This window comes from Wasmannia auropunctata, unplaced genomic scaffold (genome assembly GCF_000956235.1).
Source record: "Wasmannia auropunctata unplaced genomic scaffold, wasmannia.A_1.0 LD336037.1, whole genome shotgun sequence".
Classification (NCBI taxonomy): Eukaryota; Metazoa; Arthropoda; class Insecta; order Hymenoptera; family Formicidae; genus Wasmannia; species Wasmannia auropunctata.
Window position 1 is genome coordinate 60,645 of NW_012026853.1, and position 22,427 is coordinate 83,071.

A 22,427-nucleotide genomic window follows, 5' to 3' on the forward strand; every position below is an offset into this window, starting at 1 on the left:
TATATATATATATATATACATTTTGACAATGATGATTTGTAGCGCTCGCACGAAAAACACGATGAACTTTTATAAATTGCCCAAGACTGAAAAATACGAATCAAGCACGGGCCTTCTACTCTCATCGGTGGCATTCATCTGGATGAAAAATAGCATGGCAACAGTTTGCCACAAAGATGAACAATGTTTTTCTATATAAATATTGCGCCACCAAGAGATTCTGAGAGAAACGAGGAGAGAGAGGAGAGAGATTTTTTTAACCGGTGGAGAAATAGTTATCGGTCCGTTGCATGCACGGACGTATAAATCTACGATTGCCGATAACCCGCTTTTCAGAATAAATATCGTTGCGTTTTTCAGTTCTACTGGCGGCGGATCGCGCGTTTCAAATAAACATATTGCAACGCGTAATCCCTAAATACTCGCCGTTTGTCAAAAAAAAAAAAAAAATTTACAAAGTTGTCAACGAACGTACTCTCGTCAATGCCGATCCAGTGTTTTCCAGTAGAAAACAGGGAGTGATTAATCCCGATGTGCGAGATATCCGCGAGAGAGAAATTATACAAATCCGGGACTGTATCGTGCCAATCTGTATCGTAAACTGACGAAAGTGTTTAAACGGATTTTACGTCATATCGTAATCTCTTATCTTCAGCGCGCGATCACGATTTAACCACCATGCTCTCCTCTCTCTTTCTCTCTCTCTCTCTCTCTCTCTCTCTCCATGGTCGCGGCGCGCGATGAGCTTCGAATGTCCACGGACGCGCATGTCCTGCCTTGCGCCGCCGCCGAACAAGATAATTGATGTCAATATCGGAATGGATGTCGGGGTAAGCAGATCCCGTATAGGCCGCGGCATTACACGCTCGCGTGAGGGCTTATTGGACGGCACGCGTCACTCGAACGGCGATGCGATCACGTCGCGCGATTTGGCCGCGCTTGCCAGAGTACACCGATCGCTCGTGACAGCGACCAGTGGACACGATCGGTCACGCCGCGTGAAAGGTTTCATTTAAGGTTTCCGCGTCGCGTGCGACGACCGCAAGGGATGCGTGACTTGTGTATGGGGGGGGGGGAGGGAGGGGACTTGGAGAATCGCTCCAACAGTACGACGATCAATCACGCCGCTCTCTCAATCGGTTAATTGACGTCAATATTTGAAAATACTAAATCCTTTTATATCCAACGGTCCGCGATAATCGCTTTTGAGAACGCCGTATAAAAATTTCCTGGACTGTATCCGACTGATATGAAGGCGAATTTCGTCGAACATTTGCGCATAATTATTCGCTTATCGTTACGACCGTAGTTTCTCCGATTCTTTACAAAACCATCGTCGGCTTGAGAGAGCAACGATACACTGTGCGCTAAACTGAATTGAAATAAAGGTGTTGTGTACACCCGTTATCGGAGTCTCTTGCCTTACTCGGTGAGGTGTGTGTTAAATCTGTGTACGACGCAAGATACGCGCGCGTAAGAGGAAGTCTTAGACTAGTCGTGACGGTAATTCCAGACGCGGTTTAACCACGGTTACCACCATCGGTAGCCTCAGCAGCCGCATCTGTCCTCCTCCCGATCTTCATCCTCGCTCGGAAACACGAAACTCAAAGTTGCACAACAAGCGAGAAGAGGAGAGAAGCGATACGAAGGAGAGTAGAAACAGAGAATAGAACGTGAAAAACAGAGAAATAGGAGAAAAAGGGAGGGTAAAATATAAATAAAAGTAAGAGAGAAACACACATGTAAGAAGATGCAGAAAAAATAGAGGGAGAAAGAGGGAGGAAACGGGAGAAGAAGAGGGAATAGCTAAGATAGAGGGCAGGAACGTGGAAACTTCCGGTACAGAACATTCGAGTTTGATTGTCGGCGACGAATTGAATTAAACGCTAGCAGACAGGAGGATGAGTAGAGGACAGGGAGGGGGGAAGGGGGGAGGAGAGGAACGAGGAGCAAACCAGAATTAATTCGAGCTCGAGCGATTAGCGTGAATTAAGTTCCGTCCCAACGAGCCGTCTCGATTAACCGCGCGAGCGCGCATTGTAAATCGTCGAAGTACGCGGGCAAACCAATTGACAAATACACACAGACACACGTACACACACACACATACATACATACACATACACACATACCGGGAAGTTCCAGCTATGATATTCTCGCGGCTAAATCGAAAGTCGTGAAGCAATCGTTCCTTAGTTACGAGGTGTACCACAATCACCGTACAATGCTTCAACAGTGCTCTGCAAATTAATTGAAGTTGAAAACTCTAATCAGAAAACGTTAGTCCGTTAGTTTGCAGTAGTTATAGTACGATCAAAGCTGGTCGTATTTCGCCCGAATTTTCGGGGCTTTAACTAATTTCCAAGATATGCGCTATTGTGAGGTATTGTTTCACGAGCTTTCGATTTAGCTTGAAATCAAATATAATTACAGAAATGTGCACAATGTTGATGGCTTGAAAAAATAAATAAGCTGCGTCGTATCCTGAGATACGCTTCGTTATGGAGGACAGTGAGGATGATGTAACAAAAAATCAATCACAGAAAAGAGTACACAGTGATGGCGATACCGCTATATATATTATATATAGCGGTATCGTATATAGAGTATATATGTGTATATATATATATATATATATATATTTTAACAGCATCATAATCCATTACCAATATCTACTCATGTGCGTAGGACGATAGCATGTGTGCATCTCTCGTGGTTATCTTCTTTGGTGGTTTTGCGCGAAAATCAGTGCGTACATGAGTAATACATTACCGGTAATGCTCATACATAGGCGATTTTTGGCGCTATTGGAGCGCCACCGTATATTCAGTAATACGCGCGATTCACTAGCGCAGTTTCCAGGATAAAAGGGATCGGAAATTAATTTAAGTGACTTGATCGGTGAAAGCAAACGATGTTATCTCGATGAAATTCGCTCATATCGCTATATCCGCGATATTTTAATGTTTCTATTTGGGATATTGCTGCATGTATGTGCGCTGTTTTCAAGCAAAACGATTTAACAGTTCTCGTTATAATTGAACATTACGTTTTCAACGTGACCTGGTGATTTCCAAATTGGAAAAATCATTATTCTTTTTTATCGAAACGCTTTTTGTTTCAAGTATTCTTCTAAAGCTCACTTCAATATTTAACAGATTTGCTGGAGAAACTTTTTAAACGAGTTTTTTTTTAATTCGTCATGTTTATATAAACTTGTATATATGTAAGTAAATATAACATATAAAAAAATAAAGATATATATATATAAATGAAATTATTTTAGTTAATTTAGAGATATTTATATTAGAAAAAATGTGTATGTATTATAAAATAAAAATACAATTTTTGAAAGCATGTGACAAATTCCGAATGTTATTCGTGCAGAAGTAAAAAATATCCAATCAGATACGAATATATATTTGAATAAAATTAGACACATATGTAACAACAAATACACAAGAAAATAAAATGTACAATAAATAAACGTTTAAAATTAAAAAACACAAAATTGCCGTAAACGTCATAAAATTACATCACTAGAGGCGAACAAATAAAAAAAAGTCTATCGATCTACACAATTTTTTTCCCCTTTCACGAAGAGAAACTTACCATCGGTAATCGAGAGTTCAAAATTAAATGGACAAACCAGTTTATCGCTCAAGCTTTCCAAATACTTCGCGCCGCGGGTTTTCGACACTCCGAGGGCTCCAGGTAAAAAACATATTCCGTCGCATTATACCGGTATTTGTAACCGAGTGTGCCATGGCGACCGTGCATGTAATGTATACATTACCCGAAGCCGATTCCGCCGGTGGCGCATGTACGCGTACCCCTGCCGCGACATTCGTACACGCTCGCGGACGCCGCGCGTATACGTGTACGCGCCGTACGTGTGTACAACGTCGCGACTCACACGGCGGACCGGGGCGCGTTATGTTGCGCCCGGGGGTACGATAATTCAGCAGAAAAACCGCGAAACATTTGTCCGGCCGCCATTAATTCCGAAACTGCCCCGACGTTTCTGGCGAATCTGCATAAAACCGTAACGTACCACTCGATAATTCGACCGATACGGCCGTGCCCGACCCTTCACCCGCCTCACACATCCCTCTCCCTCCCCCTCCCCCTTCGTCGCTCGTCCGCCCTTTCCCGGTCACCCTTTCTCCCTTTTTCTCCTCCCCCTCGCTCTCTATATGCCGCCAGGTGGTTCGGATCGTGTTTTATCTGCCGTTTTTTCCGCGCTCTGCACTTTCCGCAATTCCCTACAAATCCGCTCGATGTCACCGGCATACGAGGGAGGAAGCGGACCCTTTGCGATCGTGTTACGCGATACGGCGCAGCCAATAGCACTCTCGCCTGCTTCCGGCCAAACTATAATACCCTATCTGCGCACGATCAACTTTCATTTCTCTCTCCTCCCCTTCCTCCCTTTCTCTTTCCCTATTTTTTTTTGCGCATGTAAAACGCTCTTTTCATTTCGCATGTTTCCGTTTAATCTACCACGAAGTGGTAATTTTCTTCACTTGCTAATATTAACGTTTAGATATCAATGAGTTAGAAAATATGAACGTATCGCAATAATTTTCGTTTCTTACAACTCGCATCTTTCGAGAAAAGCTCTGCGTCAAATGTATTGCACTTGCAACACGAAGATCTAGAGATATCGAGTGCAAAATAAACGGAGACTCCTGTGCCGAACGCAGCGAACATTTCCGCGGCTGCCTTATGCGGCCGTTTACTACTTAAGCTTTTACCGCCACGCAAGTCGACGTGCAAGAGAACACGATCGTGATAAAATTTAGAATTAAGTTCAAATTGGAACACTGCAGTCGGGGACCGAAAGCATTTCGCCGACTATCGCTCTGGTCGCTCCGTCTCACGACATTTGTAATTAATTTTTCAAAGGCATTTACGATAAAATCGCGAATGTGCAAGAGCGATGTTTTTGCGAGCGGTTTGGCAAAAGGAAAGAGGCTGCACAGTCGCCGCACGTTCGTTTGCTTTAACGCCCGTTGCTTTCTAATTAAACCGACCACCGAAAACGAGAGATTGCAAGCGAATGCTTTTTTTTCGAGGCCGACGCGCACGGTCGATTGGCCGCCAGAAGTCGGCAGGGTAAAAAAGAGAGAGAGAGAGAAAGAGAGATCGAGCCGCGGTTAATTAATTCTGATTGCATTAATTGAAGGGTCTCGCGCAGAAATTGTTCAACCCAGTTTTTAGCAAACTTTCAGGAAATTAAATAAAATATTTAAAAGAGCGATACGACACTCGCAAGTTTTATAAAATAAAATTAAAATATAAAGCTATTTTTGTATATTTCGTATATGTATATCTCTAAAATTACATTTTTTGTTCGTTTATTGACTTGCTTGTATTAAAATTGTAAGTATTTGATTTATGCAAATGCGTGCATTTTAAAAAACACTTTCGCGTTTTCTTCAAACGATCAATCTCTCACGATTCTGAATTATTGAAGAGAAAGTAAAGACGTTCTTTTATAATTTCAAAGAAAGACGTACATAAACTAGTATACGAGTTATGAAACTCGTTAACCGGACTGAGCTTGCAGCACCTGACACTTACACGTGCTTCTTGCAGGACGCAATTTTACGGGGCCATTGAAGATCGATGATCCCGCAAATAATAATTATAGCAGAGACACAAAGCGGCTCTCGAGAGCCTCGCGGCGCACCTCTAGCGATCCAATCCCACGTCATCCCCTTAAAATCCCTTTGTCGACCCCGATAATCCCACGTCGGACATGGCTGAGGCGGCATCTCCCCGGTACTCGGCTTTCTCTTTTTCCAAAATTCTATTACCACCTTCGTGTTCGCGCGTAGATTTTATAATCTCTTTTCACATCGCGCTAGGGAACGAGGAAGGAAGGAAAAGGGAAAGAGAGAGAGAGAGCTATCGTTGACTTTCTGGATTACAGAGAGAGTAATACCTAGAAGAAAACACCTTTTATACGTCGAGACGCATTTTGTTGCAAGATGTCCTGATTATTTACGTCGTTATCCCGTTTTTTATACCCTAAATAAATAAGAGCCCCTCTGGCTCTTATTTAATCGTAAAACATGTGTGCACAGAAAGGAATGGTTTTACTAAAATATCTAAAAATTTAGCTAAATATTAAAATGATTTTGTTGAGCCATCAAAATAATTATGTAGGACGTTCAAGCATGACGGTACTGCTGCAAAAAGTTTAGACATTCTAGCAGTTTCAACGTCCTACATAATTATTTGAATATTCCAACAGAATCATCTCTTTATTTCTATATCTAGCTAAATTTTTAGATTCTTCAGCAAAACCATTCTTTCCGTGTAAATAAAAATGTTATTAAAAATAAAATTTGATGCTCTTTTATTTATTATAGGTGCATAATAAAGCAAAGGAAAGATTACAATTCCTTTGAGAGAAGGAAAGAAGAAAGGAAATAAAAATATCTTCTATTATCTTTCTCTAATTGTAAGCGGATTATGAAAATATTAAAAAAAAATGGTTACATATAGTCTTCCTTTTCTGAAATTGATTCAATTGTCGCAGAAATTACACGTGTAGGTGACTTTTTTGCGACCAGCGTCGGGACACTCTTTAAATATATCTTTATTTCCTTCGTTTTGTACGAGTTATCGCGATATGCATGCGTCGTTTTCAATTGATATGCGAATTGTCAATTGATATTCACGAAGAAGTGACATTACGCAGGGCGAATATGTCAAACGTTAATAAATGTAAGCTGACTTTCGCCTCGAATCGCGCGCGATTTCGTATAAATTACTATGCATCGCAACGACGATATATATACGAATATATATCTACTGGACGACGATCGGCCAGTAGGCGATGTTAATTCGCGCCGGCCGTATGATATTTTCTCCCTGCCATTCTTCTCCCGTCGGCCGTTCGCTGACGTAGATTGAAAAAGCAGCCCCCATTATAAATAATTTAAATGCATTGCTGGGGAGCAAAAAGCGGATGGCAACTCGGCGACGCGGTGCAGCGACGGCGCCGGTAAAATTGATACGACGCGCGCCCGACTTTTCTCGCGGCGCGAACGCCGCTCGCCACGGTCAATACATTCCCGGCCGCCGCGAGTATGTATGTGTACGCGTATATGCGCGGATTTCATATATATTTATTTATTTATTTGCGGGCTCGCTTCTTTCCGTCAGCCTGCCGCTCCTTCGCCATGTAAATCCGTCCCAGAGACGAAAAGCAACCCGCGAGTTTCGATTTCTCTTACCGCGCCACGTAGATTACCGTATATCAACGTGGAATCGTTAAAAATTATATCTCGCCGTCTCTTTATCTTCTTTTTTTCTTTTCCCATCCGAGTGAAGCTCTCGTGAGTTCAGAATGACGAACGGAAGATGACGAGGGTCCGCCGTGACTCCCCGCGGGATTTTTCACGGACGAACGAACGTGATTTCGCGGCGTGCGCCGCGATGAACCGTCGACAAAAGAAGTTCACGGTATCCATCAGAGGGAGACCGCGATATGGAAACGAAGAATAGAACGACGCTAGCAACGGGGTCGCCGGGAAGAGAGGGGGGAAGGGACGGCGAAGGGAGAAGAAGAGAAACGAAGAGAATGCGACGACGGTAAGACTCGGGAGTAACGTACGAGTACACGTATCGTCGATCTGGCGCATGAAAAGAAATCTCCCCTTTCCCGCAATTCCACCGGGTCTTCCCGGCAGAATCCTAATCTCCCGGCGCGGCGCGGTGCGGATGTAACGGACGTCGCTTTCACCGCTCGACAGTCCTCCCGCCGCGGCTCCTCCACGGTCACCCCCTCCCTCCACCCTTCCAAGTTCCGTTTTCGTACTCCTTTCTTCGGCCGGCACTACGGCGAAGGCAGTCGCAGTCGAATGGAACGGTATAGACGCGCGGCCCGACATTGGGATCTCCGGGATTACTATCCCGGAGCCTAATCAGCCAGATTGCCTGCAATTTGCCGTCCTTATCTCGGCGGTACCCACGGCAAGTCTCCTCCGGTCTCTCCCTCTTTCTTCTGCAGTTCCAGATGGACTCCTCCGTATCTCCCCCTCTCCCCCTACCCTCCGCGAGAAAGACCAACCTCTCGTCATTGGCAAACGGTCGCTTCGCGCGGAAGAATTACTTCTTCCTCTGCCAGATCTACGGAACGCGCGCATCACGCGCGCACGGGAATCTTTAGCGAATTACACGAGATTTAGATGAATCGGTACTTTTCTCGAGTCGACGAGGTCGAAAGAAGACGAGTCGCGCTTGCGGCACGGCGCGGCGTCGGAAATTGCGCCGAGGAGTTTGGAGTGATAAAAAGAAGAGAGCTCTTACACGAATAATTTCTTGCCTAAGCAGGCAGACTTAGCGCGACAATATCGAATGCTCGTGATATCGATCGATGTAATAGCACTGTTGGAAACAATGCTGCTGGTAATTGCAGCAAAAACCGCGGAATACGCATGTATGCCTACGCATACGTAGGGATTGTCTCAGAATTATCAAAGCGAAACTAAATCAGCGATCTTTTTCGTCATTAATATATTAATTATAATATATAATACGTGGCGTATAGAAACTCGCGAAAATAATAACGAGGTACCGCTGGCGTTGAATACCAGCACCCCGATCGAATTTACGATCGAGTTAATCTATATTATTCGCAAACAATTGTTTTCTACCCGTGCATCGTCAATAACGTAACGAAACTTGCAAAATTCGAAAGCGCGAAGCACGGGTCGTTAATGTCGATTACGGTACGCAGTTGCGCGGAAACTCTCTAGCGCACTCCCCGTCAACACGGCGAACAATTGGTAATCGAGAACTGGCGCATGCGGTAATAACAGTATATTGTTAGATGTAACACTCACCCGCGTTATTACTGGCGAAATTTAGATCCTTACCTGAAACAAAGGACATAGATTATTAGTGCACGTATATCAACAATTTCGTGTCACGGATATCGATCTCGGGCAGCGAGTTGTGCGAGGAACGCGTTCTCTCAAATTACATTAAAATGTTAAATTAAAATGTCACAAACACACAAATAGATCGAAACTTTCTAGGATGTCCAGATCGATACCGTGATAATTTATCATGCTATAAAAGGAATATCGTACAATTTCTCGCCAGAAATAATATTAATTAAATCAGGCTAAAAATAATATAAGATATTGACTGCAGCTGATTTTAACGTATATCCTCCCAATAATCCGAAAATAATTTAACTTTAGAAAAATTACAAATATATAACTTATGGGTATCCAAAGTATTTTGAGTTAAAAAATTAATGTTGCTTTTTATCGAGATTGACGTTACGCGATGCGACGCATTCAAGAAGGACTCGCATCCCACGAATAAGCCGCATTTATTTTTCACCTGCAGGGCGACCCTCGCGATTTAATGCGATTTAAACCGATTTAAACCGATTTAAACCGCTTTCCTTCCGTTATACTTCGGAATTAAGTGCAGCTTGAACGACCGAGATGTTAGAATTTAGTTAAGACACGCGATCCTCGCGTGTTGCGCACATATTATTTCGCATAAACTAACCGCGCGTGTAATCCACGCGTGAGTAATCTCCACTCCACCGTACACCATGTGTACTGCAAATACAGGAAATGCTTGCAGTTACATATGATCCTCTCGGAAATGCAGGATCAAAGGTATAGTATAAATAAGATACCGGAAATAAGAACATGAGCGCGTGTAGGGCCTTACTCGCGCGTCTCTCCCTCAGATCCACATGAATATTTTGATTCAAAATTCGCTCAAAATAAATATGCAAATAACTGATTTCGTAAGAATAGATGTGAAATGATAAATCGTCGCTTCATCCTTTCTCCCTTATTGAAACGATTTATTTAGCATCTTTACATATTTTGTATTCTTAATATATTCTGTGTTCTAATGTAGATCGGTTTTTTTGGATCGGCGTAAGATAATTGTTGCGACATACTCATGTGTATATTACTATCATAAATATTATTATAGAAACAACGCACCGAGCTATTGGAAGTAGTCGCGAATTAAAATACGGCCGGCATAATGCATGTGACTGGCCGTAAAATTCCGTGAGAGGCAACTCGATGCAATATTTACATGGTAATGGATCTTGGGAATTCGCAACGTTTTTCCTTCTCGGCGATAAGGGATGCAACGTCGTCTGCAGCAGCTCGTATGGTCTGAGATTCGTAGATCTTCGCAGTGGCACTCAACTTCCGCCTGTACGGCCTCTCGAGTCGGTGAAACGCACCGGAAGTCGTTTCCTCGGGCGTTCTAAGCTCCGCGGCGACCAATGTGTGACCGCGAAATATATATATATATATATATATATATTAAATCCGGCTTGTTTTATTCATGCGAAGAAGGAAAAGCGGGACTCCCGGTGGTAGCGGACTTTTTGATAGCGCCTCCCTTTATGGACGCTTCCGAAGGAAAAATGCCGGGCGGATCAGCACCGGGATAGAAAATCCCGGACGATAGGGAAAGAAAAATTCGCTGGACGATGACGAAAAGTATCTGGAAACACGGCCGATAGTGGCCGCTGCTTCCGAGAAAGGCATCGCCGTCGGGGCTCCCTTTTCTTCCGCACGCGAAATCACGGGTCATCGACGAAATAGCTACTGTTTACTGTTTATTCGCGTTGCCTGCCGAGAGAAATATAGCGAGCGAGGGAAGAGAAATTACATTTATCTGTACGATGCTACCCCGTCCGAGAGAAAAAGTAGGAAAAGTAGACCGTAGCGAATGTATACACTTCGAAAGAGATGCGCTGGAACACAATGTACAACGTCTCGTTCCGTTTCTCTCTCGCAACAATTTTAAATAATAAAACTCATAGTCTTGCGAACAAATTCCGATCGATTTTTCCTAGAAATTATTTCTCCTTTTCTAGCTCTCTCTTCTCTCGAATTTAAGCCATGTGTACGTGTTGCAACCGTTTAGAATCGTCTCGCGTATTCCCTCTTCTCGTATCTCTCTCTCGACAAATTTACGATCGTCATCAAGATAGATCAGCCTCCGATCCGTGTGTCGATCCACCTTTATCAAGAATGGATGTGTAATGCGGGGCAACCACTTGAGCGTGATCGATAGCGCCGGTGAGAAAAATAAAAGACGATCGCGCCGCTTCCTCTGTCTCCGATCGGAACGATCCTCCGGAGGACACCGACAAAGAGGCGCTTCGGCCATCACGAAGATTACCGCGACGATCCGCTACCGGAGCGGTAGCAGCCCGGGGACGAGGGCTGATTTATTTGTTGTCTAACGTCCCGACGAGTCCTTCTACATTATTTACCTCCCCGTCGGGAGAGAGGGAGGGGAGTGGCCGGGGGCGGCGGACGCGCGGGACACAAAAGGGTGGATTCCCGGCATTCGATCGTGGGATCAATGGATCGCTCGCTTGTCGGCGAGAGATTTACTGCGGCGGTCCTTCCGTCGCTGCGACGTTGGGGTCACTGTGAAGACACCTTTATCCGCGCGACGATCCACCCATCAGCCGCCTCTTTGTCACCCAGATCGAGAGGGACCGCGCGCGAACGCGGTACACGAGACAGGAAAAAATGCAAATTGAGGGAGGGGATACAGCCGCCCCCCCCCCCGCGGCGCGGCGGCCCGAAGGGGAAAAATCGCGTTAAGCGCCGCCGACATTTTTCACGGCTGACGGGTCCGGCTGAGGGTGAAACAAAAATATCTCCCGGCATTCAGAGAGAAAGACCGCAAGCTGGAGCAGGAAGATAAGACCTGCGTTAATCTTTAAGCGAGATCTCGCAAAATAGTGTCGTACGCATTTCTTCCAAGTTTCTTTACACACGTTACCGATCTATGAATAAAAGATCCTAGGAAGTAATGCGAGCTGGGAACACACGCGTGTATCATTTGTCTTACCGCGATAAATCTCGCGTTTCTTAAATAATCGACGAGTCTCGTGATCCCTAATCACGCGCGAGAAAAACAGTTCGAAAATGCACAGAAAATGCGCGAACGGTTGGAAAATGTACGATAAAAAATGGACAAACGTTAAAAGTAAACTCGCGAAAGGCGTAGAATTAAGTAGAGGGTTGGTGGTTGAAGGAGAGAGGGTGGGAGATGGCGTAAACAGCACTTTGTATCGACGCGTACCGCGTACTTTTCTTTCAGCCCCTGGCTGTAACCCTCTCGACGAGCTTAAGTCCACTCTCCAACTTCCCTCACTGCCGGGGAGACGGTTTTTTTCTCCCTCTTTATCTCAGCCGCCTTCGATCAGCCTGAATCTGCCACTTAGCGCGATCATCCCTCCGACGGCGGGGCGCCAACCCTTCGGGGACGAATGGATGGATTCCCCGTTGAAGCAGTAAGTAAAAGCAAGCCGGGGGTTTTAGCGACGGAAGAAACCGGGTGACTGTCGAGAGGAAAGGGGAGGGAAAAGCACGGCCGCGAGCTCGACTAACGGCGACAATACGAAAAAGAGCCAATTTCAAAAGTGGCCGCTACTGTAGGCCAGGGGGCGAGAAGCCTAACGAGAGTTACAATCGTGCGTAGCATTCTAGTGCCGTGTTTGCGAATAAAACAAACAGGCAAAATGAGGAAGCGACTTCGTAAAAGGAATTTAAATAACACGCAATTATCTTAAATTAACGGAGATACCGCTGAATCCGCACTCTCTAGATCTTATTTTACACGATATAAAGTAGTTAATGTAAACAACGAGATAGTTGCTTTGGTATAAATCAAAAAACGGTGCCGACTTTTCAGCAAACAACTGTGTATTAATATCAGTAATGCCATTTACGTCGGCGGGTATCTCTCCGCGTCTTCGGTTAATTACTTTTTCGAAACTCGTTCTAATTACACGCAAACCGTATCCTAGAGATGTAACTCTCCTCTTTCAACTCGCCTGGCGCTACGGTAACAAAGACGGCAACAAAGGGAGGTGGCAATTATGTCATTTCGTAACTCTGGAAGATAGATTTATCAGGTTTGTACTCTCGTACTTTTGTGTGGCGTCCGGCATGCCCGGACCAAATCCATGCGCCTTCACTGACGCGCGCGAATGTACTATGCATAAAGGTAGAGCTCAAACATCACTGTAATATCAACCGTGGCAGCGCCATGAAAAATTGAACGTCTTCGGCGTCCATTGTTCCCGGGATTGAGAGAGCCTTGGATTTTACTTTTCTTCAGCAATCGAATTTTAATCCCTCTGCAGAAACCAAGGAGGCACACGGTCCGCAGAGACAAAGAATACAAAATCACATCCAAGATATCTCTCTCGAATTTTCCATCTTTAATGCAGCTCTGCCGATAGTTTATAACAAAACAAGTATCTCGCAAAGCCGTTTTATTATTTTATACGGTAGTGCACGGAATGGCACGTAAACATGTGAAAGATATACAAGAAAATCTCTCTTTTTCCAAAAAAATAATATTTCTTTCTATTTTGAATTCTCGTCTTCCTTTCCGCACAGCTATACGTGCTCGCGTTTTACGCATATACCAATTTCTCACGCGATCCAGCTCCGAATATTAAAGGGATTTACTCACGTAAAACTTCAAATTTTTCGATACATATTTTTTTAAGCGCACTTTTCAAATTTTTTCATATATATTTTAGATCTTAAAAATACTTCATTGAAATATTTAAATAATATTTCCGGAATTGTGACAAGGTTATAAAATTAAAGAATTCAAATAGAGACTATCTAATGTAATTACAAATAGAAAAATTAAAAAATTTAAAAAAATGCTTTTTTTCTTTTTTAGTACAAAAAAGCATATTTGAAATATATTGATTAAATTGCAAATATAAAAAAATTTATCAAAACACAAAAATATATTTAATGTATTTTTCTCGAATCCAAATTTTTTAAACTAGTATTCATTATAAATTATCGACTTTAAATTTTGCTAAAATAGATGTCGTTTCATCTTATCTACATTTTCAGCATCGTGCCCCACATTATATCTTCGATATTATTAGTCTGATTTAAAAATTGCAGAGAGTTGTTTAAACCTAATGTAATAAACACAAAAATTTGAAAAATTCAATAAGAGAAAAGTTCATTTTATTAAAAATAAATAAAATAAAAACAATAGCAGGTTATAAAAACATTATAGAGATCTTTGCATCCGTTTAAACAATTTTTTATATTGGCAATTTTTTTCTATTGCTTTACATGAGAAAAATCTCTTAAATAACATCTATAATTCGATTTAATGAGTGTTCGCAGAATGAAAATACAAAGCTACAGCCACCTTCGAAGAGAATATATTGACACCCAAGCCGCAATTCTCCCCCGTTAGAACTCATTTGGTCGTCGATGAAGGTTTATGGCGACGCGATTCTTGGGGAGAGCGAAAGAGGCGGTTGGCACGTATATTCAACAGATCTTTATTGTCGGCGGGGTCATATTCGCCATCGAGATAAATCGCGGCTTGCAGGCAGCCGGCTTTCTTAGATGCACGCGATTGGCCATCCACCGACGTTGCCGAAGTGGAATAAATAGCACCGCGGCGCCGTGCGTAAATGAGATGGATATTACGTCGCGAACGAGCATTTATTTTTCACCGCTTAAAACCCATAATCTTGGTGCCCAAAATTCTAGAATATAGATCTAGATATAGTTCTAGATATAGATTTTAAAATTGAATCCTTTGTTCGCGTTGACGTTACGTAGTACATATGCTTTATCTAACATTTTTGCAGAAAAAAATTGATAATATATTGTAGCAATACTATAATATAGACTTAATCATAAAATTATTAAAGAGAAAATATATATAACTAATTAGGAATCTATACAGTATATATAAATCTAAATGTGATCTTAAATTATATATATTATCAGATCGATAGAAGTATCGTGTCTGTCTTTTTCTGTTTAGAATAGATGTATTTAGAATAGAATTAATTTTTCTTGTGAAGTAAAAGTAATCATTTAAAAGAAACTCCTGTGAGACGTGCGAATGGTGGAAACATTTAACAACCCATTTCGATCGGACACAACAAGATCAAGCACCTCCAACGGTGCGGCAACGTTTCCCGCAACTTCGACGCTTCGAAGTTCCAATGGAATTCTCAGCGTCGCTTTCGGTGATCCTTGATGCATACACTTCGATTCTGCCACCTTCCTGGTCCCACCCCTTTCTCGCCTTTACTCCAGCGGGGTGGAAAAGCGATACACGACCGTGTCCCGCGCGTGCTATTGTCGCTTTTGAATGTCGCCGAAATGGCAGGAGCGTTTAGGTAAAAAATTGCGGCGAAAGGGAGAGTGCGAGAAGGAAAAAGAAAGAGAGGGAGAAAGAGGAAGGGAAGGAGAGGAAGAGTTCTATCTTTCTCGCGACGGCATCTCATCGTTCGTGGGATATGGACCGTAGAACAGATGGGTGCTCTTTCGGCGCGGAGGATAGAAGAAATGTTATCCTTCCAGAAATTATCCCCTAGCTCATTCCTTTCCCATTCGTTCCCTCTCCCCTCCCTCCCATACCGCCCCTGCGACATCCAGGGACCTGTCCCTCCCGCCGCGCCGCTCGGATGACTCCGCGCCAAAAAGACGATCCGTCCGCGCGAATCTTCTGCCCGTTCCTTTCATCCGGCTTGATAAATCCTTACAACGGAGAGAGTACCGACGACGATGCCAACGGCGACGGGCGACGATGATGACGCGCCGGAGGAAAGGAAAATTTTCACAGCCATCGGATCAGCGCTGTGTACTTTAGGCGGAATATTTCATCTCAATCCCGCGCAAGAGGTTCACTCCTTCCAAGGAAAACTTCCGCGGAAGTTTCGCAATGTAACTGATGATCGATATTAACGGAAATCCGAGTTTTTTTTTTAAAGCGATAAGATGAATACAGGAGCACCTAGAGAAATGAGTGTAATGAAATAGTGGCTTGTTAAGGAAATCCAGACGAACATTACAGCCGGGCGTTAGTAGAATCGAAAGGATCTTGATGAATCTAACGAAGCCGTCCATGCTCGTAATAAATTATGTAAACTCTCCGTCTGTGATCTCTCCATAAATATCGCTGCTATTTATATTTTTTGAAAAAGAGATACCTGTTCGTCGTGTCTGTCAAGCGTTAATAATAATTTATAGACGAACGAATTTCAGATATTTTCAGCGAGAATCAGACGAGAAAGCGTCTTTAATTGCTTAGAGATTTGCGAAATAATTAAAGCGAAATAATTAAATATTTCTGAGGTTTTCATTTCTTTAAAATAGTGTAGAGGTATATGGATCACTGTATCTTATTATTTCATGTTGTTGCAAATAGATATTATAGACCGCTATACCTATTCATGGTACACTTTTGCAGAATACACTTTAGCGAAAATATCTATTTTCTTGCTCTCATATCTAAGACAAGAGTGGTGCTAAAAATTCACCTCTACTCCGAGCCAGACACTTCCATAATTCTCCACGGCGAATGCCGGAAACGGGAATAGCTGATCATTTGTTCGGCACATGCGGATAGCGCGTTTCCGCATGTGCCATGTTTTGTACGTTATTTCTCACTTTTATATGAGAAGAGAAAATTGAACGATAATAAATCGGGCAGATTATATACAATTACGACACTCTGAATCTCAGTTCATATTATCTCGGCAGATCGTTCAACGTTATTCTTATTACGAAAATGCTGCAATTTTACGATTAACAAGGTATTATGGATTGTTGGATAAATCCATTGGAAAATCGGAGCATATGTATTGAATCAAAATGTGAATAATAATTTCCATAATTACTCATAATGTTTAATAGAATTTAATAATAAAGAATTGTGAAGATTATGGATAAAATTTTATCATATTTTCGACGTAATTGCAATGTTAAAAAAATTATATTATTTACCGTGTAATAATAATCAATAATTTCCGCAAACTTATTTGATACTACGTGTCGTTAAACGACTTGATTATTGCCCCTCATGATCATCCCTTCCCTAGAACACGCGTCCAACACAGCGCCATCCGACGTTGATTTAAAGCCCCTAATCTCGGGGTAGAAACAACTCCCGCAGCCGGTCGCAGACCGTAGAGGCATGTGGTACAACATCGTACGGCGCAACGGAGACATACAAGCGCGAAAGGGGTAGGGAAAGATTGGAGAAACAGGGGCGGTAACGGAGGGCTCGAGCCAAATGGCTGACCATCGTCCAAACATTTCGAATCAATCCTCGCCATTGCAGTAAAATAATTCGGTTAATTCGCAGTGATAACTTATGAATTATGAAGGTGTTCCTTATTTATCATAATACTGTTGATCAATTATTCCAGCAGTTTAGTCATTTTATTATCTAAAATTTTATATGTACATTTTGATAATAATATTATTCTCTTAGTTTATTTTTATAGAAATAAGAGCATTTACTGCGAGAGACAAAGGGAGGAAAGAGAGAAAGACATTTTTTTTTTTCAGAAAGATTCTTAAGAAAAATTTTTCCCGCTGCTTGCACATTCCTGTGAAAAATTCCAGCAGTATACCGATGACTACGATCCCATTTCGCGGTAATATGACTCCTTCGTCCGTCCGAGCTTTAATCTTATCAGTCCTGAATGATGACCTGGTGGTACCATGTGGTGGTGCCACGAAACTACGTAAAGACACGGGGCTTCCCGCGAGACGAGGGGAGAAACGGCGAGCTTTTTCTTTCACACCAGTCTGAAAATGGCCATTAGATGGAGGAAAACTGGGAATTATTGAAGTGATATTGGAAACCGATAAGGACGCAGACGAGAATTGCTCGAAATGGACGCTTAGATATGTGTTAGGCCGTACGTGGCAAAGATGAGGGGTGAGGCAGGAGAGGGGGCAGTTAGCAAGCGAAATTTTCGTTAGCGCGATTTCGCTCGAGATCCAATAAAGCTGCCTGCGATACGTAGAATGGGCTTCGTAAATGGGTACCGGGGATATTTATAGAACGAAATACGGCGATGCATACGCAATTATCGATTTTTAAGATTAAGCGGCGAGCCGTAGCTATTATAAATAGGCGCGATATGACTTTAATACCAATTTAATTTACACTTCCAGAAAAGTATTGATAAACACATAAATGTGTTTTATTTGCGACTAACCGCGCCTAAACTAGTTGACATCATATTCAATCTTCGTGCTTCTCAATCTCCTTTCATCGTATATATTATAGTACAATTCAGAAATGAACAACAAATCTTGGAAGAATGCGACGCTTTTTGAGATCATAAAAAAATGGACACATAAAAAGGTTGCACGGTTTGCTGCACAAAACTGCGACTCCAGACGGAAGCACAATAAAGACCGGTTTGCAAGAACATCACCGAGGAGCAGTTCGTCGGATTTAGTAGTCTGGGCAAATCGCGGAATTGCTTGCGCTCAATAAATGTAATTAACCCCGGTCGCTCGTTCAACGAGTCGCAGAGCGTCGTCGGCCATACGTCTCTCGTCCTGAAGGGGAATATTCATAAAGTCCTGTCGTGTATAGCTGTCAAGAGGCCGAATTAAGATCACGGTTGAGCGCCGTATTTGCGCTGGCCAAATATAATAAGACACGCGGTTCTCATTCTTGCGTCCGGCGTCGCCGCAGTCGACGACGATCGTAAATTGCGACCGGCGCGGCGGTCGAGTACGATATGGACAGAGTTCGAGAGCTTAACACGTCTCGTTGAAATTGGCAAGAAAGATGGGCGGGAAGCATGCTTATTTCGCTGGGACAAAACGAACCGGGCGTACTGCATCGCAATCTTGACGGATATAGGAAAGTCACTTTATTAAAGCGTATCGCTCGACTTTGTGCTCTGTATATATTATATATTGTAGCGAGATATTAAATCGGCAGGATATTAAAACGCGCGATAACTCATCGTCGCGGAGTGTCATCTTGTCTCTGGGCATGTAGCTACAAAACTTACATTTATTACGATTTTCACAAAGAAGAGAGCGTGGTTCTTTGACGCAATTATTTCGTACACGCGACTAAATTATTATACGAAATATACTTGCCGTATTACAAATGTATCGCAATTAATAAATTGTCACAGAAAGATGGAAACCAATAATTGTGAAATGATTACGTAATTTAATCGTAACAATTTTTAAAGACAATCCCAAGCGACAGTAACAAAATATGTAATTGTTCCTTTCACGTGAAACTTTCTGAACTTTCCTTTCTTGCTACAATAACATCCGAACGGTGGCGTATTTATTTTATTTTTTCGACATTCTTTCGAATCGCGAGTTAATCGTAATTAATTGTTTCTAAATACCCGGTATGTTCGACGGAAAAATTGCCGACACTCCGTCTTGCAGAGCGGCGCACGAAAAGTGCTGCGCTCCTCAGTTTTCCCGTCGTGCTTCTTTTGCTCAATTAGCCCGGAGGTCTGACTGTGCTGGCGGTGGTTCCATCGTTTTCCAGCTGGCGGAATCGACGAGAGAAGCAGAACGTTTTCCACCGGCGAGATCAGACGTATCCCGAGTTTCACCGAGGTGCTTACGTCCTCGTTGGCACTAAGCTTCGCAGTTAACGCGGCAAAAAGACGCTTGGAAAAAAAATATATATATATGGGGAGAAAAGTTCTAAAGAAAGAGAGAGATAGAGATGGAGAAGAAGGGACACAGGAATAAGAAAAGGGGGTGGAGAAACTGAGAGGGAGAGAAGGCGACATGGTTGTGGAAGAATTTCGCGACAAAATTCTCAAGTAGTAACGTTCAATCTGTGGTCAGACACGAGCGAGCTGGGACCTCCGATTCGGGAGAAAGAGGTAGAGGGGCGAAAGACCGCATTGTTCGTTGCAAAACAAAAGGATCGGTTGTGGTCCGACGATTATTCGTCGTTTACTAGACCGACCGGCATAAAGGGGTGGCAAGGGACATTCGAAGCGAAACTAGAAAGAGAAAGACGGGGGGGAAAAAGACAGATATCCGGGAGAATAAAGCAAACGCTGCCCGGCCGATTGCCGGGACAAAAGAGCGTTAAACGGAAAAGCGGCAGCGAAGGTACATACAGATGAAGCGTAGGAGAGTAGACAGAAGAAAAAGGAATGATGAGAAAAAGAGAAGTTAACCGGAGAGGAGAATAGGGACGAAAAGCAGGCGTGAGCCTCGGGAAGGCTAATAATTAATTGATGGAAAGTTCGACGGTGAGGAAAAAAATTGGAGCAAAGAGAGACGTGCAGAATGGCGGAGTATAGCGGAAATAAAATGAAGCTTCTTAGTCAAGTTCTACCGGCGTTATAACGCCCTATAATTCTTCACTCGCGTTGATCCATGATCCCGTAAACTCTTCTTGTTTATTAAACTTTTTTTTTTTTAAAGAAAAGTCGCGTTTATAATTTTTATTGTACAGGAGAGAAGAATTATAAGTCAACTTTCCGTAAAATACATTGTCGCTGCAACATTGATTGTAATAACCGGCTCGTAATTAGATCGCAGTCGTTTTAATCCGTTAATTATCTCCTAAAAATGATTAAAGACGCGAGACGTCGTGCATTATGCAGAAACTTGACAGGGCCTGTCTGCTATCAAGTGACGAGAACGCTGTACGGCTGCATCGTAAACAACATATGAGTGGCGTAAAGCGAGAAGAGCGCTTTCATAACTTGCCGCCGGGCGTATGCATCAATAGATAACAACAAGAATGAAGTTCCTCCGCGAAAAAGATGGTGCGCCCAAGGTACGGCCTGGCACGGCGCCATTGTGTCCCCAACGAGCATCTTTATATGGCGGAAAGGTTGGCGGAATAATGCACTTCCTTTGGGTGAACGTCCGGTTTCGCTTTAGTACGTGTTGAAAAAGTCGCAGGAAGCGAACCGTGTTGTACTCGCGGAATTACGCCGCGGAAATTTCGCCAAGGAGCACGAGCGAAAGAAGAAACTTGTATTGTGGATTCAAGTATCCATATTGTAAATTCGTGGCCCGCGTTTTTACTCGCATGCGGAAGTACATAGAAATACATCCAGGAAAGTACGTGATACTGCGACAGAAGGTAGAATTTTTGAAAATTTGTTCTGTCAACTTAAGTCTTCAATAATTTACAAATCATAAATAATTATCATTTAGAACGATTCAAATTTAAGTAACAAATATTCGACTATTTGAATTATAGATATATCTTTGAACTAATTTCTTACGTTCAATTCAAGTATACGCGCGAATATATTTTAAGAATAACTTATTTTATAATTTTATAGTTTCATATGAATATAATACGTTTATACATACATATATCATAATTACTTGCATAAAACGCTGTGTTTGATATAACACTACATTGATATAATCATCTGTAATAAATATACAACATTCATACATATAATAAATTTATTAAGATTTGTGTAATCGCTGACGTATTTCAGCAAGAGCATTAAACTCGAAAAATAACTGTCCGAAAAATAAACTGCGTTTGCAAACGTCAAGCCTAAAAATTACTTTAGGGTAAAATTGCCTCGTTCTCGGAATTTCAAGAGCATCTGTGTGCAGCTACGAAGAGAATAAAACTGCATTCGCAAGCGGCGTCACTTCCCGTCCGACGATACAAGGTCAACAGACATGCGACCCAGGTAAGCCTGCCAGGAGAACCCCTGCCTTTATTATATTTAGCGAGAGCAAACAATCGTTCCTGCAATCTACGGAGCCGGCACGTGGTAGCGCAAGCAGCTAATGCTACTTCCAAAGTGACTCCATTATTGCAGTCGAATATATTATACAAACATGGCCGCCGCTGGTTAAGACCCACACCAGGCGCCCGACCGCCCTCCGTTCTGCCACCCCCCGGCACCAAAACCCACCCCCGCGCCTTTATGCATTAGTGATGAAGTGCTTCCTAACCTGAAATTGTCTTTCTCGCCGAGACAGGCGCCGGCACGCCCGACTATCCACGGAACAACCTTTGTTCCCGACTGCGAGCACGGATGTCGCCTTCATTCCTCGCTATTTTCAGTCACTCGGGACGGACGGAGGGGAATAATTTAGCATGACGTATCAGCAGCTGGATATCTCCCCGACTGTACATTTTTTCTTTATTTAATGTTACATTCCTTCCGTCAATTGAATTACGGAAAAGAAACGCAATGACTGATATATGAGCTCTCTGGAATGATTGCTAAGAATTTAAATGAACTTTAAAGGGAAAATAATTAAAATTGAAGAAGGTTTTAATTCAGTCGAGAAGATTTATTATGAATTGTTTGCATTACCCTATAATATAAGGTGATTAATGCAAAAGACATCAACTTAATTTTAATTTATTTTATTTAAATAAATACAATTTTAATGTTATAATTTAATTTAAATATAAATGCCATTTTTTTAGAATAGAGCTATATATATATATATATATATATATATATATATGAAATGTGAGGGCGAAATCTGCGTTTAAAATCTCTCAGTATATACATCTATTATATAGTTATGTAAATAATTTTATCATTAATCTCGCATTCCCATACGGCCCTACGGATTTCTCTCTGTCGA

At 42.5% G+C, this 22,427-nt stretch overlaps 1 protein-coding gene across 1 annotated transcript in view; it reads right to left on the minus strand.

The window, feature by feature from the left end:
- Positions 1-22,427, minus strand: part of LOC105452172 — a 117,299-nt gene that overhangs the window by 47,674 nt on the left and 47,198 nt on the right. Inside the window, exon 3 of the mRNA XM_011693066.1 lies at positions 8,862-8,894. Coding sequence (XP_011691368.1) covers positions 8,862-8,894 — 33 coding nt within the window. The remainder of the gene's footprint in view (positions 1-8,861; positions 8,895-22,427) is intronic.